At 36.6% G+C, this 18,260-nt stretch overlaps 1 protein-coding gene across 3 annotated transcripts in view; it reads left to right on the top strand.

Moving 5' to 3' along the window:
- Positions 1–13,855, top strand: part of lrrc9 (leucine rich repeat containing 9) — a 29,000-nt gene extending 15,145 nt beyond the window's left edge. The window contains exons 21-32 of one of the 3 annotated variants that reach the window (XM_055053226.1): positions 447–627; positions 712–932; positions 1,694–1,816; positions 1,899–2,029; positions 2,115–2,220; positions 3,090–3,229; positions 4,579–4,715; positions 6,084–6,301; positions 7,684–7,752; positions 9,596–9,721; positions 12,546–12,720; positions 13,656–13,855. In XM_055053226.1, the coding sequence (XP_054909201.1) occupies positions 447–627; positions 712–932; positions 1,694–1,816; positions 1,899–2,029; positions 2,115–2,220; positions 3,090–3,229; positions 4,579–4,715; positions 6,084–6,301; positions 7,684–7,752; positions 9,596–9,721; positions 12,546–12,720; positions 13,656–13,816 (1,788 nt within the window). In that variant the 3' untranslated portion in view covers positions 13,817–13,855. Of the gene's footprint in view, positions 1–446; positions 628–711; positions 933–1,693; positions 1,817–1,898; positions 2,030–2,114; positions 2,221–3,089; positions 3,230–4,578; positions 4,716–6,083; positions 6,302–7,683; positions 7,753–9,595; positions 9,722–12,545; positions 12,721–13,655 lie in introns of those variants that run through there. The other 2 variants (XM_055053227.1, XM_055053228.1) reach the window with 2 other exon arrangements.
- The last annotated feature ends 4,405 nt before the right edge of the window (positions 13,856–18,260 follow it).

Genomic DNA, 18,260 nt, shown 5'->3' with positions numbered 1-18,260 from the left:
TTATTTTTGCTAAATGCCAGAAAGCTTGGCATACATATTCTTTAGAAATCTTTTTGAATTATTTGAATTCAAAGTTTAGATACATTTGGTCATTTCAATAATTAGTTAATCGCGATTAATCGATAATTAAACTGTATGACTTGAGTCAAATGTTTTGGGTTTCTTTCCACAAACGTCTAAAAGGTTAACCAACACATTTGAGTTAATTTGAGTCAGAAACTTTTGAATTCAAGTAAACAAGAAAAAACAGTTCTTGCTAAGTTTTCTGTTATTTAGGAGGTAGAAATAGCTTTGATAATTCTAACTAAGCTAAAACAAGAAATGTTTAGTTAGTTTTAACTTCATCGAGAAAAAAGGTGAATGTGTTTCTTTATGTAAATTTCTAGTTTTATGAATGAAAATATTTGATATGTCCTTCTGTTTGCCTGTGGGCGGCAATCTTTCAGCAGATCACATCCTTGAACTTTGACAACCAGAGACTTTTCAAACTGTTCAATCTGAGTAAGCTGGTGAACCTGCGGTGGGCCTCTTTCAACGACAATAACATCTCCAAACTCAACGGCTTCGACGCCTGCATCAAGTTAGAGGAGCTCTCCATGAACAACAACTGCGTCAGCTCACTCAATGGTTCGTCCCGCTCTCAACATCACTTCCTCTGATCAGCTCAGACTCTGTACTTATATGTTTTTATTTTCCCTTCTGTTTATTTAGGCTTAGCAAGACTTCCATGCCTGAGAAAGCTGAGCATCGATAGGAACCATCTTTCCAGTCTGGACTGCCCGGTTCTGAACCAGCTGACCTCTCTGACTCATCTCTCTGTTGAAAATAACTGCATCACTTCAACGAGTGGCATCAGGAACGTTCGCTCTCTCCTGGAGCTTTATGCAGGAGGCAACCAGATTTCCACATCGAGAGACATCTACTTTCTTAAAGTGAGAAAAAATAGTTTCAAATACATGTATGTGGACAATTAACTGCCCTACAATTAACTGTTGATTAATAATTTGTTAGATTAAAATGACTTCCAATTGGTGAGCTAACAACAGCCTCCTTTTAATGTTGTATTTCACCTGCCAACCAGCAGAGGGTGACGCTGGTCATCTTTTAACGGAGACAGAGTCCACATGGAATTAAAGATGGCGGTGCCATTATACCAATAAATAAATGAAAAATGGAAAACAGTCCAGACATTCCGGTTGGGATTAAAAATGCAGTTTATGCGACCTTTTTTATAAAAAATAAACACTCGACGAACAAGTTTCACCTCAAAGGTGCCGATTCAGCAGAGGCGCTGCATGACGGAGCAGCGTCAGCGGATTATGAAAAATGAGGTCCGTTGTTATGGGAAGAGTACAAATTAAGGGCCAGTGTAGATACAAAAAAAACTCTGAGTTTTTTATAAAAATTTCTGAGTTTTTTTTTTTTTTTTTGCAATCATCGACTGGTGGAGCTCAGAAATTTAATTGTTTTTCCTAGAACATTTCTGAGATCATTCTCTAGATTTCTGAGGTTTTTTTGGTGGATATTTACTTCTTTTTTCTGTCTACAATGTCCTTAATATAATATACCAGGTTTTTAAGAAAATTGCCTATTAATTAATCATTAGTCGACTGATACATCAATCTCTTACTAGCATCCCTATTAAAATAATTAAATTATTATTGAGATGTCTAAACTCACTTTTTTCCTTTAGGCATTGGAAAATCTAATCATCCTGGATCTCTATGGGAATCCCATAGTGGAGATACTGGAAAACTATCGAATATACGTTATTTTCCATTTACCGTTCCTTAAAGCTCTGGATGGAACCGCAGTGGTATGCTCCAAAAACGTATCATCTCGCACCTTATGACGCTTGCATGAAGTTTTATACAATATTTTGTTTGCGTTTTCTGCAGGATTTAGGTGAGTGTGACAGTGCAAATATGATGTTCAAAGGAAGACTGACCGCTGACTCTGTAGTGGAGCAGCTTGGCCACTCAAACTACAAAGAAATCACCCAGCTGTGCCTGCAGTCCTGCTCCATCAGGTACGAATCCGAAACAGTCGAGTTTGACATCTTATTCACTCCCACAATGAATAAAGCTTTCAAACCGCCTTCCCCCGTCCCACAGGATGGTTGATCTGTGTCCAGACTTATTTACTAACCTGTGCAAAATCAACTTGGAGCACAACAACCTCACATCCTTTTCAGGCCTCATCCACCTGCCCAACGTCAAAGTAAGAAACATGCCGACCAGGCACGCAAGTTATTGATTAGTGAGTTGGTCTAAAGTTTATTGATCTTATCGTTTGACAAGCAAACGTCCATTTTCTTAAATACCTGAGTTTTCTCCAGATTTCTAAGGGGCAGCTTATTTTTCTCCATTAGACAAAGGGCAAAATTTTTCATGATAAATTTTAATAAAGCACATTGTTATATTGACATTTTTTGTGTAAAAACCGACTGGATAAACAGGAAGTTATGGTTTCTTATAACTATTTATTAATATAACAAATCTGGAACATCTGAAGTTGCTGTGCAGAAAAATAAAAGATAAATAGAGTAAAATGTGTCGTACTCAATTCCCCATAAATAGAGATGTTCATACAGATGTACTGTTTGTTGTTGCTCTTGAAGGAAAGTTTAAACTTTGCTGCAGGAAGTTCATTATTAACTCACAATAGTCCTAAAAGCCAACCTTGCTTTTTGTCATCATCTTACTATTTCTCTGCGTCATCACATCCTCTCATTCGTAGCAGATCAGTAATTTTTGAATGAGAATGTGACTTAAGGAGTTGGTCGAGTGTTTTATTCAAAATAGAGCGGCAAAAATTGCATCTTGTATCCCTGATTGAACTCTGTTTGGACTGGTTCCGTTCTGGTTTGGCCGCAGTCTTTGTTAATGGGTCTACTTAAGGATGACCAGTGGCGCCCCCTGCTGTATGGCGGCCAAACTACAACAATACAAGAAGGTCTTAGCGGACGTTATTTGTTAATCGATTGGAACTCATTTTAATCTGACAAACCGTTAATCTAATTGCTTGAATCCCTAATGCACACTCTTCACAATTTAATACAGAAACTTTTACTAACTCTTTTATAACAGGTTCTGAATCTGAACCACAACCACATCAAATCCATTCTGCCGAGGCAGAAGACTTTAACTCTTCGGTCAAACAAAGAGATTCTGCACAGCAAAGTCAACTCCAGTGGATATGGCCAGCAGAGCTCATCCAAACCTAACAGGTAATACGATAAAAACGCAACATTAAAAGAAGTACATGACCAGTTTTACAACTTTTTCTTTTAGGTTTGCTGAAAAAAAGTCAGCAATCACAAATCAGCTAAAAACACACATGAAAAGTTGCCTGAAATTGAGGCAGCATCCGTTCTTGTATGAACTCACTTATATGTTATGGGTGAGTTCATAACATATAAGTTACTTTGTTTCTGATCAAGCACATAATTTTAATACAAAAGGTTGTTACTGAAGGACACAGTGACAGAGAAAAATGAAAAATATTCTAGCTGCAAGTGAAATAATCTGCCAGTAGAATTAATACTTTTTCAACAATAATAAGCAACTATTTCCTGTCTTTCTGAAAATCTACTTGTAAGATAATTTGTCTTGTATCAATTCTACTAAATATTTGCACGACAAAAGCAGAATATCACCAAGTATTTTTGGTCTAGTTTTGAAATCAAATATCTTAATACACTTGGAATAAAACAAAACTAACTTTGAAGTAACTTCTCAGCAAGATATAGGAGCTTGTTTTACATCAATTATTCCTCAATATTAATTAAAAAAATATACTTGTCCCACCGGCAGATTGTTTTACTTATTACAAGACATTTTTACTGTAAGTAAAATAATCTGTTGTGTTTTTTTGGGGGGAAAAGCATGTCAAAAAAAAAAAAAAAACTATATTTTGGAATTATTTAATTAAAACAAGCTCCTATATATTGCTAAAAATGTTCGTGTAAGTTAGTTTTGTCTTACAAGTTGCATAACATATTTTCAACAGGAAATAGACAAACATACTTAGTAGGATTTTGTGCTTCTGCAGTTCAGACTGTGAGAAACAAACTTTTTTTCTTTTGAACACCATTAGAGGGCAGCCCTGACCAAACAATGCAGCCGCTATGTGTCACAGTACTGGCAGGTTTTCATGCATTTTAAAACAAATATCAAACATTTAAAGAAATATTTTCAATTTCGTTTTAGATAAAATCTGAAAACTTTAAATATATATATATATATATATATATATATATATATATATATATATATATATATATATATATATATATATATATATATATATATAACAACTTTTTGTTGTTGTTTTATATATATATATTATATATATATATATATATATATATATATATATATATATATATATATATATATATATATATATATATTGTTTATCAATATACAAGGAGATCTGTGAGAGTTGCTCCTTTGTTTGCTTGTCCTGTGATTGCTGAGAGTTTCATGCACCTGGAAGGCCTGTGCAGCTGAATGCAGCAGCAGGAGGCAGAATGAGGCCAGAGCTGCTAACTGGTTTCCTGTGACTGTCTTTAAGGCTTTCTGGGCTCGGCAGAGGCCTGGAACCGCTGATGGGGAGCCTGGAGGTGCTCCATTTGAGTCACAATGGCATCTCCAATATGGACAATCTGGAGCTCAGCAGGCTCACCAATCTTAAAGCGCTCTTCCTCCAAGGTACGTATGGCTCAGGTTGCCCCCTTCCCGCTCACAGCGGTCAGGACGGGGTGAGCTGTAAAAGAGCAATACCTCCCATGGACCGCAGGACAGCTGGATGACGGGTCACGAATAAAAGAGAGACTGACTTTCTTTTCAAAAGCTTTTGATTGTCGATGTGTTTTCTTTGCACACTTTTGTGTTCTTATTTTCTGACTTATCTTGGAATAGGTTTTTTATTTCTTATTTTTTTAAGCTTTTCTGTGATTTCAATTGTTTTTTTTGTTGTTGTTTTACAACAAAAAAACTGCAGTGAACAAAACTCTTCATACTATTTGACTCCTCTAAAATTGTTCTCCTTTCTCACTTTTAAATGTTTCAGACAAAAATACACTGCAAAAATCTTATTACACTTAAAAGAAGACAAAACTAACTTACAAGTCTTTGTTCAGCAAGAAATAGTAACTTGTTTTAAGTAAATAATTCCTTAAACTTGATGAAAAAGTGCTGATTCTACTGGTAGTTCAATCTGTAGAGACTCAGACAGAGAAAGAAAGCGATTAGAAAAGTTTATTGACATGCATAAATTAAGTCTTTGGTGCTTGGGCCCCGGCTAAGGACATCGAGCTGTGATTGTGATAAACTCGGATGAGCATTCCCGATGCTGATAGGAATGTCATCCCCCGGGACCCGATCCTAGTGGTGGAGGTCGGTGAATGAAGTATGCCTGGAGAGCCAGGACAGTGGAGGTGGAGAAGGGGCGGAGGTGGGTTGAGCGCAGCAGCGAAGCGGAAGACGCCATGGATAGACGTCCTTATCAACTGGGGCATGGTCGGTGGTTGGCCGTGACGTGGCTTGGTCCAGCGATGATTGGTCGTCGGTGATTAGCGGGATGTGCCGATTGGATGATGCAGGTGGGGCTAAAGAGTCTTCCAGTTTGAATTTACGCCTAAGCTTCATATTATTTAATTTATAACAAGACGTTTTTTCAATGTTAAAAGTGAACTAACCTCCCATATACACTGCAAAAATGTTTTTAATTAGAGACTATTCTAGATTGTAACTAGTACTTTTTCATCAACATTAAGGAATTACTTACTCAAAACAAGCTCCTTGCAGAAATTTACTTGTAATTTAGTTTTGTCTTATTTCAAGTGTACTAAGATATTGCTACTAGTTAGATCAAAAATACTTGGTAAGACTGTGTTTTTGCAGTGTAAGCTTGAGAGAAAACTAAATGATTTTATTTATTCAGAATCAGGAGATAAAAGTCAGAATTCCGAGAGAAAAAAAGAGAAATTCTTTTCTCTTTTGTTCAGTGACACTAGTAGATAATGTAGTCACGATACTTCCTTACTTCCTTCATTTATGTATGTTTTTTTTATTCAGACAATGAAATCAGGCAGGTGGAGGGTTTGGAGGGACTCTTCTGGCTCAAGGAACTCGTGTTGGACAGAAACCGGATTAAATCGCTTTCCAAGGACTCGTTCATGAGCCAGAACTCCCTACAGGAGCTACACCTCTCCGAGAACCGCATCCGGGAGCTGAGCCACTTTGGTACGCTGACGAAGCTGCACAAACTCTTCCTCAACGTGAACAAGCTGCAGGTATTCTGTCGTTTAGGAGAATTCAAATGAAACCGCAGATCCAATCTAAAAAGAGATTGCTTGAGTTTCCAAAGGAAGGTCACAGTCACCTTTTGATTTACCAACTTTTTTCTGATTGCTTTACATGTGTCAGATGTTTCAGAATGCATTTTATTCAATATTACTTTTTTCTGCATTTGCAAAGTAGGCATAAAGTATAGTAATCATGAGCCATTACCACCCACTGTGGTATGCAAGGGGTAGTATTAAGGAGAATCAAGTTTGATTGAAGGTCATGGCGGTGCGTATGAAGGCAGAGAGGAACAATCAGGACAACGTGTAATCAGCTGCTCAGCCTGCAGCTCCTCACCCAGGGGGAGTGATTTGCACTTTTGTTGCCTCTTCCTTTCTTCCCTCACTTCCTTAATGTTTTCCTGCATTCAATTAAGACATAAAACACAGCAATCATCCTGGAGCATCGGCGCTCGCCGTGGGGGGTGTCGAGTCGCAGCGAAAAGCCGGGAATCAAAGACGGCCCCCCGTCCCTCCGCGGCGCACTGCGTGCCCAAATTCCCATGAGATTAACGCGGGCTCACACGTGTAATCTCTTCCATCCTCTAGCCTCCTAAATTCTGAAAGGTTCTGCCCTCATTCATGCATACATACAACTCCATTATCGGCACCGCAGGCTGCAGCCAAAGAGGAGAGAAGGTTGAACCACAGCAAACACTGCAAAAATCTTACCAACTATTTCTGCCGAGATTTTACTGCATAAATCTCAATGTGCTTGAAATAAAACAAAACTAACTTACAACTAACTTCAACAAGATGTAGAAACTTCTTTTAAGTCATTAACTATTACTTGATGAAAAAGTAATAGTTTCTTATTCATGAAATAATCAACAAGACAAACTACCGGTAGTATTTTTTTATAATCAATATTAAGAAATTATTGACTTAAAGTAAGCTCCTATATGTTGCTGAAAAGCTTTCAGGTACCTATAGTTCATTTCAGGTGAACTAAGATATTTGCACAAAAAACTAAGCAAAAATACTTGGTTAGATTTTGTGTTTTTGTAGTGTTACCCCTGATTTCATTGATTTTTGTGAAGCACACCAGTGCCTCCTACACATCATGATGCTGCCACTCCCTTACTTTACAGTTGGGGTGCAAGTTTCCCTTTTTACCTCTGAATGTAACGATGGTCGTTCCAGTCAAATAATAGTTTTAGTTTCGCCAAACCACTGGACTGTCTTCATGCAAAATGTAAGCTAAATTAGCGAGTCTCATTTAAAGTGTACTAAGATATTTCCACTAGGAACTATAATGGATTACCTTGGTAATATTTTGTGTTTTTGCAGTGAAGGAGAAACTTAGTTTTTGTTTCTTGACTTTTTCGCAGGACATCTCAGAACTCCAAAAATTAGAGGGTCTTCCCTGCCTGACCGAACTCTCTGTAACTGGAAATCCTGTAAGTTTTACTGAGTTTTTAGTTTGTGCATTAAACCAAATTAGGTTTTAAGAAGAACTAGCGAGGTTTTTCCTCCACTGGGATGAGCTTTTAGTGACATGAATCCACAATCTGCCGGTCACAGAACACTTTAAGGTAGGACTGGGTGATGAATTCAGTTAATCAAATTGCTGGTTTTAGATTTACATTTTTATGAATTCACTCTTTGGGTTCCCACAGTTCAAAGTGAAATTAATTTTTTCCATAATTTAAGAGTGTTCTGGTAAAATTGCATCTCTATTCTGCTAATTCTGACTATTTTCTCTTAGTTAAACAATATTACTGTTACGATTATTATATTCCGTAATACAACTCATTGAAATGAAAGCCACTTTTTGAATTTATTTTTTTTAAGAGAGCGAGAAAAAGAGATTTTATTCTGTTTTTAAGCCATACCGTCCAGCCTTACTTTGAACTCTTTGACTCACAAACAAATTATCTAACGAATGGTTTACAAGCTCAGTTTCTCACGAGCAAAATCCCACACTCCAAATTAAGTGATTACAGGATGGGCCGTCTGCTGCGCCTCAAACCGCCTGGCATCAGAGACCAAATGCTTCGGCACCATCACCCATCTGGAGTCTGCAGCTCCGGTCCGCTGTTCTCCACGGGGTCAAACTCAGCTGTGACAGCTTTGACCCCATTCCCTTTCTCTCCTCACGGGGCGTTGCTGCTGCCAGAATCAGCCCAGGAGACGCTGTTTCCTGCTCCTTTCCATGCATGTCTGGTAGCATGCAGCAGCAGCGGCGGCGTCCTGCAGGAACAGGAAGTTCAGGCGGGTCTGTTCTGTGACCACAAGGCGCCCTGAGCGGCAGCTGTCAGCTGGGTGCTGGGTCACAAAAACACAAAGTCCTGCCAAGTGTCTTTTGTATTTTCCAGTGCAAATACACTTGCAATAAGGTAAAATGAACTTACAAGTAACTTTTTAGCAAGATTTAGGAGCTTGTTTTAAGTCAATAATTCCTTAAAAGGGCAGTTTTATGTGTTTCAAGGCACATTGTGTCATTTTATATCACAATCAAGTAACTCTTAACTTCAGCTGGTGTCAAATATGACTTAAAATAAATTGTCCTTTTGTTTCTTTCTGAAGCTCTGCCTTCAGGAAGTCATAACATGGCTCTTATTAACCCTTTAATGACGTTTTTACCACCGTTTCACCGAGAAGCAGCTCCTACAATGAGCTCAGCTGATGCACAGTTCCCCCAGCTGTTTGCTAATTGCTGCTGGCTAGTCTGATGGAGCTGAGTGAGGGAGCAGCCTTCTGTGAGGCAGAAGCTCAGGAACTTGGAAAGTATTTCTTGTCTAGTTTCTAATGCAAATTTCTTAGTACACTTGAAATAAAGCAAATCTAACTTAGCAATTCAGTACATAATAGGAGCTTGTTTTAAATTAATAATTCCTTACTATTGACATATAAAAAAGTACTAGTTTCATTGGCAGATTATTTCACTTATAACATGGAAAATGTCTTAAGAGTGAAAGTACTTTTTAATATGTCAATGTTAAATAATTGTTCACTTAAAATAAGCTCTTATATGTTGCCGAAAAGCTACTTTCAGCAACATATAAGACTTGTAAGTTTGTTTTTCTTTATTTCAAGCATAGTAATATATTTGTACTAGAAACTAGACAAAAAATAATAATTGGTATGCACCACATGTCTTTCTCTGCAGCTACAATCTGTCATGTTTCAGTTGCATATTGTTGTTTTGTTTTTTTAATTTGAGTTAACAGCACGGTGGTCTGTTCTCAGTGTGTTATTACTGGTTAAACTGGTCTGTGTTCGTCTTCTGTCTGTCCTCAGGTTGCCAGAAACTCTCAGCACAGATTAGAGGTTATTCTGCATGTGACACAGCTGGAGATGCTGGATGGACTCCCCATCACTGCAGAGGAACTGATGAAAGCCCAAGTCCTGCATGAAGAGCAATATGTGAGAGACGAAGTCTAGTATTTATCTAACCGCAACCTTAAAGTTGCGGTTTTCTCTGTGGCTGGTACACACTTTTTCATTCTGCTGGACTTTCTGTGAATGTGCTATAATTTTTTCACATTATTGTAATTTTCTGAAACATTTAAATGTGGTGTTTTCCTTATCTCTAAGCCATATAATCAAAATGACAAAATGTATGGAATGAATATATATAGTTATATATAGTCTGTAATGATTAATTGATTACTAAATTAGCTGATTATTATTTGATTAAAACTTTTGTTTGTTGCTGAAAGTTTTCCCAGAAAACTTAAGCCTGGTGGTTGGGTGCCAGGGCAGTCATTCATCCAGTGACCAGTTGCGTTATTAAGTTTTAAAAAATGTTTAAAGTTGACAAGAAATGTTCAAATATCTCTAGATAATTATGTGTTATTGAAAGATTGGAAGATTAATACCTGAACACCAAGTATAAAGTTTTTAAAAATGCTACATTTTAAAAAGTCCTGAATAAATAACCAATGCTTAGCCTGGTGGGGGCTCAAGTAAAGCCTGGTGGCCCGCCAGGCTTATAATACACTTGCTGATTAAGTTGAAGAAAACAGCTGAACTACATAAGTTGCTCTTGGCTCATCGATAGACATAAATAGATATCATCAACATAGCTGTGAAAATGAACATTTATTTCACTTAGACTAAAACAGAGACTAAGAGAAAAACAAAACATCAACAAAGGTCCAGATCGAATGTTGGGGGAAACGCAGATGGTGCTGTGTGAGTTTGGCTGATCTGCTGAGATTGTAATGAGGAGTTAGGGTCCATAATGCAGCTCTGAATTAAAAGCATCCTCAGCCTGCTAGCATCATCCTGCTGATTAGATGAAATGTGCCCGGCCCATAATGCACCAGTGGATTTAGCCCGTATTAGCCGGGTCACAGCGACTCTGTCTGCTCGTTAATCGTTGGTATGGAAATAACAGATCGCCGATCCCGTGTTTCCTCATTAAAATACCCACACATCCTTTTAGTGGCGCTCATCAATGAGTTTCCCTGCTCAGTCTATGGCTGCTGCTGCTGAATCTGAACGTTGTTACTGATGAGCAGTAATTACTATTTCTCTGTATGATGCTTATATATGTGGAACAACAAGCAATCTAATCACCAAGCTCTCCCGGATGGGGGGTTTGGGCGGTGGAGGAGAAAATAAAGCATATGGATGAAGCTAAAGGTATTAATCTGACCCTGTTGGCACTTAAAGGATCATTTCATACAATTTCACTCATACTTTAGATCAGATCCGCATTCTAAACCCAGAGCCAGGGCTGGACAATATGGCCACTTGAGTAACTCCTTTTTTAAAATTATTTACTTCTATGGGTATTTTTACTTTCACTGAAGTAATTTCATTATGAAGTGTCAATTTCTGGATACTCTCTCCATTGTGAGTAACTTCACTGAATGAAAAGCAAACATGTTTTAGCCAAAAAATAAAGTATTTTATTGAAAGAAACTGATATGAAAAAATTTTCACTTGCTTGATTTCATTTTTTCTTACTTATATGAATTATTGTAATTTTTGACTTTGAAATACCAAAATGTCCTCTTAACTGTATATTTTGGTCCATTTGACTTATTTTTTAAATATGAAATGATTGATAATTTGATCTTTACTTGAGTAGACTTCTTACCAAATTACGTTTTACTCTTACTTGAGTAAAAATATATCGAAGTACCACAAGTTTTATTTGACGACTGTTCTCTACCCACCTCTGCGTATCATCATATAAGCATTTCATATCAGTCAATATCAATATTTATTGATAAATTTTTGTTATAAATCTGAGTCCAGAACTTCCCTGTTTTATCCACATGGAAAAAGCCATAAAATAGTTTTTGATTTTAATTACTTGTGAGGCACACAGAGGCGGGACCCTAAACCGCTTCTGCGCCAGTTACACAACAGGTTGTTACTAGGCAACCAAAGAGTGAGAGAGTTGCTAGGCAACCACGGAGTGAGAGAGTTGCTAGGCAACCACGGAGTGAGAGAGTTGCTAGGTAACTGAAGAGCGAGAGAGGTGACTCCACCCACTTTGCTTCGCTGCCCAGAGGTCAAGCAGCTAACGCGCTAACAAAAGCTAAAACAAAAGGCAACTTTTCTTTTATTAAACTTCACTAAATGTAGTAAATGTTTTTGAAAAATTTGCCCCAAATCTCATAAATCTGTCCAGTCCAGCCAAAAAGTAACTGAAAACTAGATTATTTTCTACTAATGCAACAAATGTGCAAAATGTATGATAGAGTTATGATAAAAAAAGAGGAGTTTAAAAAAATAACTGAAATTTTCTAGAAAAAAACATGGAAATATCTGAGTTTCAAATGTTAAAAATGTCTGACTTTTTACATTCCAGAAGTTGAACGTTTTTATTTTATTTATTTTTTTAGAAAATCTTTGAGATTTATCTCACCGAGTCAAATCTCAGTGAGATAAATATTTTATTTTTGGAAAGTCTCATTTTTATGTTTTTTTTTATCTATAATAAAAATACCTTATCTGTTTAATATCTGCAAAAATATACATTCTGAAAAAAATCGAGCTACTTTATTTGCTTGATTTTGTGCTATCAAATAATTTTGACAACAATTTTGTGCCGTACGACACAGTTTCAACGTCCCTGAGCTATAGGCTTTCCTCTGCCTACATCTCCCAGAATGCTGTGTGGTTCTGGATCAGGATTCATTGAATATGTCTATCATAATATATATGTATAATTGATTCATTGTCCAGCTCTATTTAAAGCTGCATGTTTTTTAAATATTTTGTGTTAAAGCAAAACGCTCAGCACTCTGGAGGACATCTGCCCTCCGCTGACATTTCTCCATCTGGACTGGCGGCTGTTCTGCCGCACAGCACCACTCTGAGGGGGACAAGTATAAACAGCGGATCACACAGCATCACGGTCGGCCGCTACACCCCTCCAAGCAGCGCAGACGACCGCGTGAAGAGTGAGTGTGCAAGAAAATTACAAGTTTCATTTTTAAAAAATGATCAGAATTAGGCTGTGCAACTACTAAAACACAACATGAAATGTTTTTGGTCAAGTTTCTTGTGAAGATATTTTTTCATTAAGTACAAGTAACTCATCAGAAAGACATAGGAACTTGTTTAAAGTCAGTAATCCCTTAATATTGATAAAAAATAAGCCATTTTGTCTGGCAGATTATTTCTCTTATAAAAAATGTCTTGCTAGAAGTGAAATAATCTGCCAGTGGAAATGGTTCATTTTTTTATATTAAGGAATTACTTCCTTTAAACAAACTCCCATATCTTCCTAATATACTAAGAAAGATAATAATTTCTAAGTTACTTTTGTCTTATTTCTAAGATAGTCATTTTTTGTGTTTTTCCAGTGATGAACGTACAATTTAAAATTTATGTACACTGCAATAAAAGCACAAAATCTTGCCAAGTAGTTTCTTCTTCAAATATCTAATTCCATTATTGGATCTTGTTTTAGTAAATTATTCCTTAACATTGCTAGTTCCACTGGCAAATTATTTCACTTAAAAGAATTTTTTGCCATGCTAGAAGTGAAATAATCCGCTGATGAAACAAATACTTATTATTATTAAATTATTATTACTAAATTATTAATATAGAATTGTGAACTCTAAACAAGCGTCTACATTAGCTAGTTTTGACTTTAAGTGAACTAAGATATTTGCACAAGAAATAGACCAAAAATACTGGGTCCGATTTTGTTTTTTGAATTGCATTTACCCTATTTTTTGTGGGAAATTCAAATTTGTTTGACTAAAAATAGCACAAACAGAAAAAAAAAAAGAAATCCATGAGGGAGCAAATATTTTTCACAGCTAAGTAAGCCTACACGGTTTCCTTTGATTCTCTAACGCTCACCATCTTTTGATCTCTGATTCAGGTCAAAGGCAAAAAACGCCAAGTGTGGGTCGGCGCGGCCAAGACGACTCCAACCTGAAACAGAGCAGGAGAACGAAGAGCAACCCTTCGACCGCGGAACCCCATTCTGACGGCAGCTGCTCCAGTCGCAAACAGGACCAGAACCACAGGTCCACTGACTGAATCAATAAAAACAACCAGGCTCGTTTGGTTTTAGTTTTAGTGATTGCATTTTGTTTTTATTTTCATGTGAACGTTATGAAGCAACAGGGTGATCAATCAAATTTATTGATTTATCAACTATTTGAAGATTTCATTTCGAAATATCCTGATTTTTATTTTATTTATTTTTTGCACTTCTTGGGTTTCCATGGTTCAGAGTGATGTCACCATCTGCAAGGCGGCCATCTTGTTTGACATGCATCTTTTACAGTTTCTGTTTATTTAGACTTTAATTTCAGGTCAACTCTATGACGACATATTAACATCATTAAAATTGAGCATCTTTGAAGTTATACTTCAGTATCAGTTTTACAGATAATAATTAAGAATATGTATTTTTTGAACACATCAGCATGTTTTACAATGAATTCTTTTCTCTAGTTTTGAGTGCAAATATCTGAATACACTTGAAACAAGACAAAAATAACTTGCAAGTAACTTTGCAGTATGAAGCAGGACCTCGTTTTAAGTTAATAACTACTTAGTATTGATGAAAAAGTACCAGAAGTACTAGTTCCATTGGCAAATTTCTTCAAATACAACAATATATTTTCTCCATGTTATAAGTGAAATAATCTGTCAGTGGAACTAGAACCTTTTTATCAATATTAGGCAAATATTTACTTAAAATAAGCTCCTATATCTTGCTGAAAAGTTTTTATTTTTATTTTTAACTGTTTACGTTAGTTTTTTAATATTTCATGTTTAATAAGTTATTTGCAAAAGAAGCTATATAAAAATATTTGGTAATATTTTGTATTTTTTTCAGGACTTTGGAATAATCTTTCAAACAACTGAGTCTATTTTGAAGAAAGAAAGAGGCGAACCGATTTAGTCACATCTGATCCTGATAACCGAAAACTTTAATCTCTTTAAAAACACATTATAAGGCATTTTTTCTGCAAAAATTGCACTTCTTATGCTAATATTATATCTACATTCTCATAAATGAACAGAAATTATCTGTCGTACAATTAACAGATTAAATAAAAACACATTTAGATAATATTTTCTCTCATTTCTTTTTCTAGAAAAAAAGTGAGCAAAAAGAAAAGTATTAAAATCAGATCTGGTATGAACAAATATCAGATTTTATTTTAAGCCGTATCGCCCAGCTCTAATTAGAAATGAGTGACTTGCTTTCAGTTGAGGGTAGATTAGGTTACTGGACTCTGACATGCAGTTCTTTCCCTTCAAAATCTCTGACTTAATTTTTTTCCCACATATGCGGATCACTAACCATGTAATCTGAGGATGAGAGGTATTGGTGTCATTTCAGCTCCAAACAAGCTGCAGAAAAAAAAAAAAAACGCTCACAGATGGAGGAGCGCGTGAGGCTGGCAGGCTTCATCCATCGGGTCAAACGCATCCCCAACAAGTGGATAATCCAGCTTTAGGACACCTCTCTGTGGACAATAATCTGCAGTCACTCAGATGAAGATGTAATCTTGAATAAGGTCCAAATGGATTTCAGAGATTGTCGGTTTCATGTTGTTAGCCTCTTTTCGGAAAGCCACCCCCAGTCATGTCGCCGAGGGGCGCATTTAATCATTTATAAAAGATGTTTCTGTTTGTTCATCACTGATAAATCTAATAAAAAATATAGTTATTGATCAAACAAAGGAATTCAGTTCAATATAGTTTATCTTTAAAGCACGATTTCACAATAAATGTCTTTTATAAGCACAATAAAAACCGATCCAATTCATGTTGCGAGACAAAATGATAAAATCTTATGAACTACTCTGGTCTCATTTGTAGTGCAAATACTTTAATTCACATCTTACAACTAACTTAATTACAGCAATTTAATTACAAAAGTACCTTTTTTTGTCTCCATGCTCCAGTTAACGATTAATCATTTACTGAATTAGTTGACAATTTCAATTAATCATAATTGAAATAATCGATTAATCACAATTAATCAAAAATAATAAATCAGATTAATCATTTCAGTTTTAGTTTTTCACTCTTTTCTGATAAAGCAGGCTACACTGCAAAAATTTGATCTGTTTGGAGCGTTTGACACGCCCTCAACGCGCCTCCATACAGACTTTGAATGTAAACCAGACACACGAAACGTGAGGTGCAGAACAAAATGTTAAGCGTCTGCATTCAAAGTGTCCGACTTCAAACGTCGAGACGCATTTCTGATGTAATACGTTTGGTGGGAGCGCATCATAAGATGTTTCCACTAAAAATTACACTAAAATTACTTGGTAATATTTTGTGTTTTTGCAGTATTCAAAAGTCCAAACATGATTAAGATACTTGAAATAAAAATAAATTAGAAGCAACTTTTCAGCAAAATATGCAAGCTCGTTTTAAGTCAATAATTTCTTAATACTGATTTTTTTTTAAGTATTAGTTGCAGTTAAGTATTAGATTATTTTACTGTCCATTTATAGAAAAAATGGCCAGTTTTTCCATTTTATTAGAAAACAAATATAGACTTTTTATCAATATTAAGAAATTATTGACTTCAAACGCACACCTGTTTACCGCTGAAACGACATTTTCACTAGAAACTAGACAAAAATCCTCTGCAAGACTTTGTGTTTTTGCAGTGTAAAGTACAATTTCCTCTCTAGTTGTTTCCATATTTTTTCATTGTTTGGTCCAGAAGTGCTGCCAGCTGAAGCCTCAGCAGGATTAACATGATTAGTGCTGTTAACATGACCGCTAGGTGTCCTTGTAGCTCCAGTAACACCGCTAATCAGCCCTTGGTGATTTTTCCCTCCTCTAGCTCTGAAGCAGCAACTCATCAGTTGGAGCAGCAGATCTTGCTCTTCCATTTTGTTCCTCTTGGCTTTGCTAGAGACGGTTCTGCAGGGGAGAAAAATGAAAAGCTCTCCCCCAAACAAGCTTCTCTAATGCATGTACTTAACTTCACTTAATTTGTTTTAATTCCCAGCATTAAGCGGGGCTAATGACTTCGCATGTGAGTGCACTGCCATTACCTTGCTGTGCCTGACATCAAATGGCAGCTGATGGACTCAGAGCACAGATTTGGGGGCTCAGTGTGAGTGCTCTAATGCATTAGGTATTGCAGGGGATAATTATGCTTTATTTGTGTACAGTATGTGCACCATGGATGTCATAAATATAACTGTTTCTAATTCTGCTGTGGGTAGTGGCAGTGGACATAACACTTTCCAGAGTATGTTGCAGATCTGCATATCTGTCAGTGTTTCTTACATTAAAATGACATTAGCATAAAAAACGTGAATAATTCATCACCTTTGAGTGAACCCAGATGCACCGCTCTGTGTGTCTTCCCCTCGCTGGGCCACGTGAGCGGACCACATGGCTGGTAGCATAACCTGTCAAATGGAATGTGACAGGTTATGTTTTCATGGATATGGAGCGTGGCTCGGGAGGCGGAGAGGAGGCACTGGGTTATCCGCCGCACTTGTGATGTAAATTCATAATTAGAGATGTTTGCATGTTGCGAATCAGTTATAGATGATGCCACCCCCTCTTTTTCCTGGTAAAGTCTTCACCACACACACACGGTGTGTATGGCGCCCATTACTGCCGGTCCAGTAGCACCGAGCATTTGCTGTGTCTGTAGATTCAGAGCCACCATTAGTCTAAGACTGAATAATTGCTGAGTGGGGCGTATTTCCACTCAGGTTCAGGAGTGAATTAGAGGTGTGCCATCACTTGCTCCGTTTACATTATAATTGCAGACAAAACTTTCTTAATACACCACAAATGTCGAAAAAACATGATTTCATAATTGTGATGATTCTACTAAATAATGTTTATGCAGACAGCCACTCAAAAACATGCAATGCTTTCATCCTACCACCACTTCCTGTCGTCTTCTTTGTGGTTTGATCCAGTGGAAACATCTGGTTGTTAATCGTGTGAAGCTGTCAAAATGTTTCAATTGGAGTTTTGTGAAATAAACCAATTTAAATATGGAACAAAAAAAACCCACCTCATACATGCGCCAAAATGTTTTAGCAAAAACAAGTTTTTTCAAATTTGCCATGTTATCAGTAAGTGGATTTATTTTTAGAATGTCAAATTGTGCAGTTATATGGTCAATGTAATCACAATTTCCATTTACAAGCTGGAATTACGAAGATAAATTTGCTTAATGGAAACGTGAATTTAGAAAAAAACATGTTTTTTGCTAATATATGTTTGTGCTTGGATGAGGTGGTTTTCCAGCTGTATTGAAATGAGTGAATTTCACAGAATTGCCTTGGAAACATCACACGGGTCATGTGATCAACAACCAGAAGTTTCTACTGGCAGAAATGAGGAAGAAGACGTCAGGAAGTGGTAGGATGAGGACAGGGTTGCATGTTTTTAACAACTTACCACATAAACAAGCTTATTTTAACTGCGTTTCTAACTTAATTGCGTTTTTCCGACATTACCGGAATATCGA

Source organism: Poeciliopsis prolifica, unplaced genomic scaffold (assembly GCF_027474105.1).
Source record: "Poeciliopsis prolifica strain line A6 unplaced genomic scaffold, Auburn_PproV2 SCAFFOLD037, whole genome shotgun sequence".
In the NCBI taxonomy this organism is placed as follows: Eukaryota; Metazoa; Chordata; class Actinopteri; order Cyprinodontiformes; family Poeciliidae; genus Poeciliopsis; species Poeciliopsis prolifica.
The sequence above is the reverse complement of the archived record's forward strand: the minus strand, read 5'-3'. Positions and strand labels throughout refer to the sequence as shown.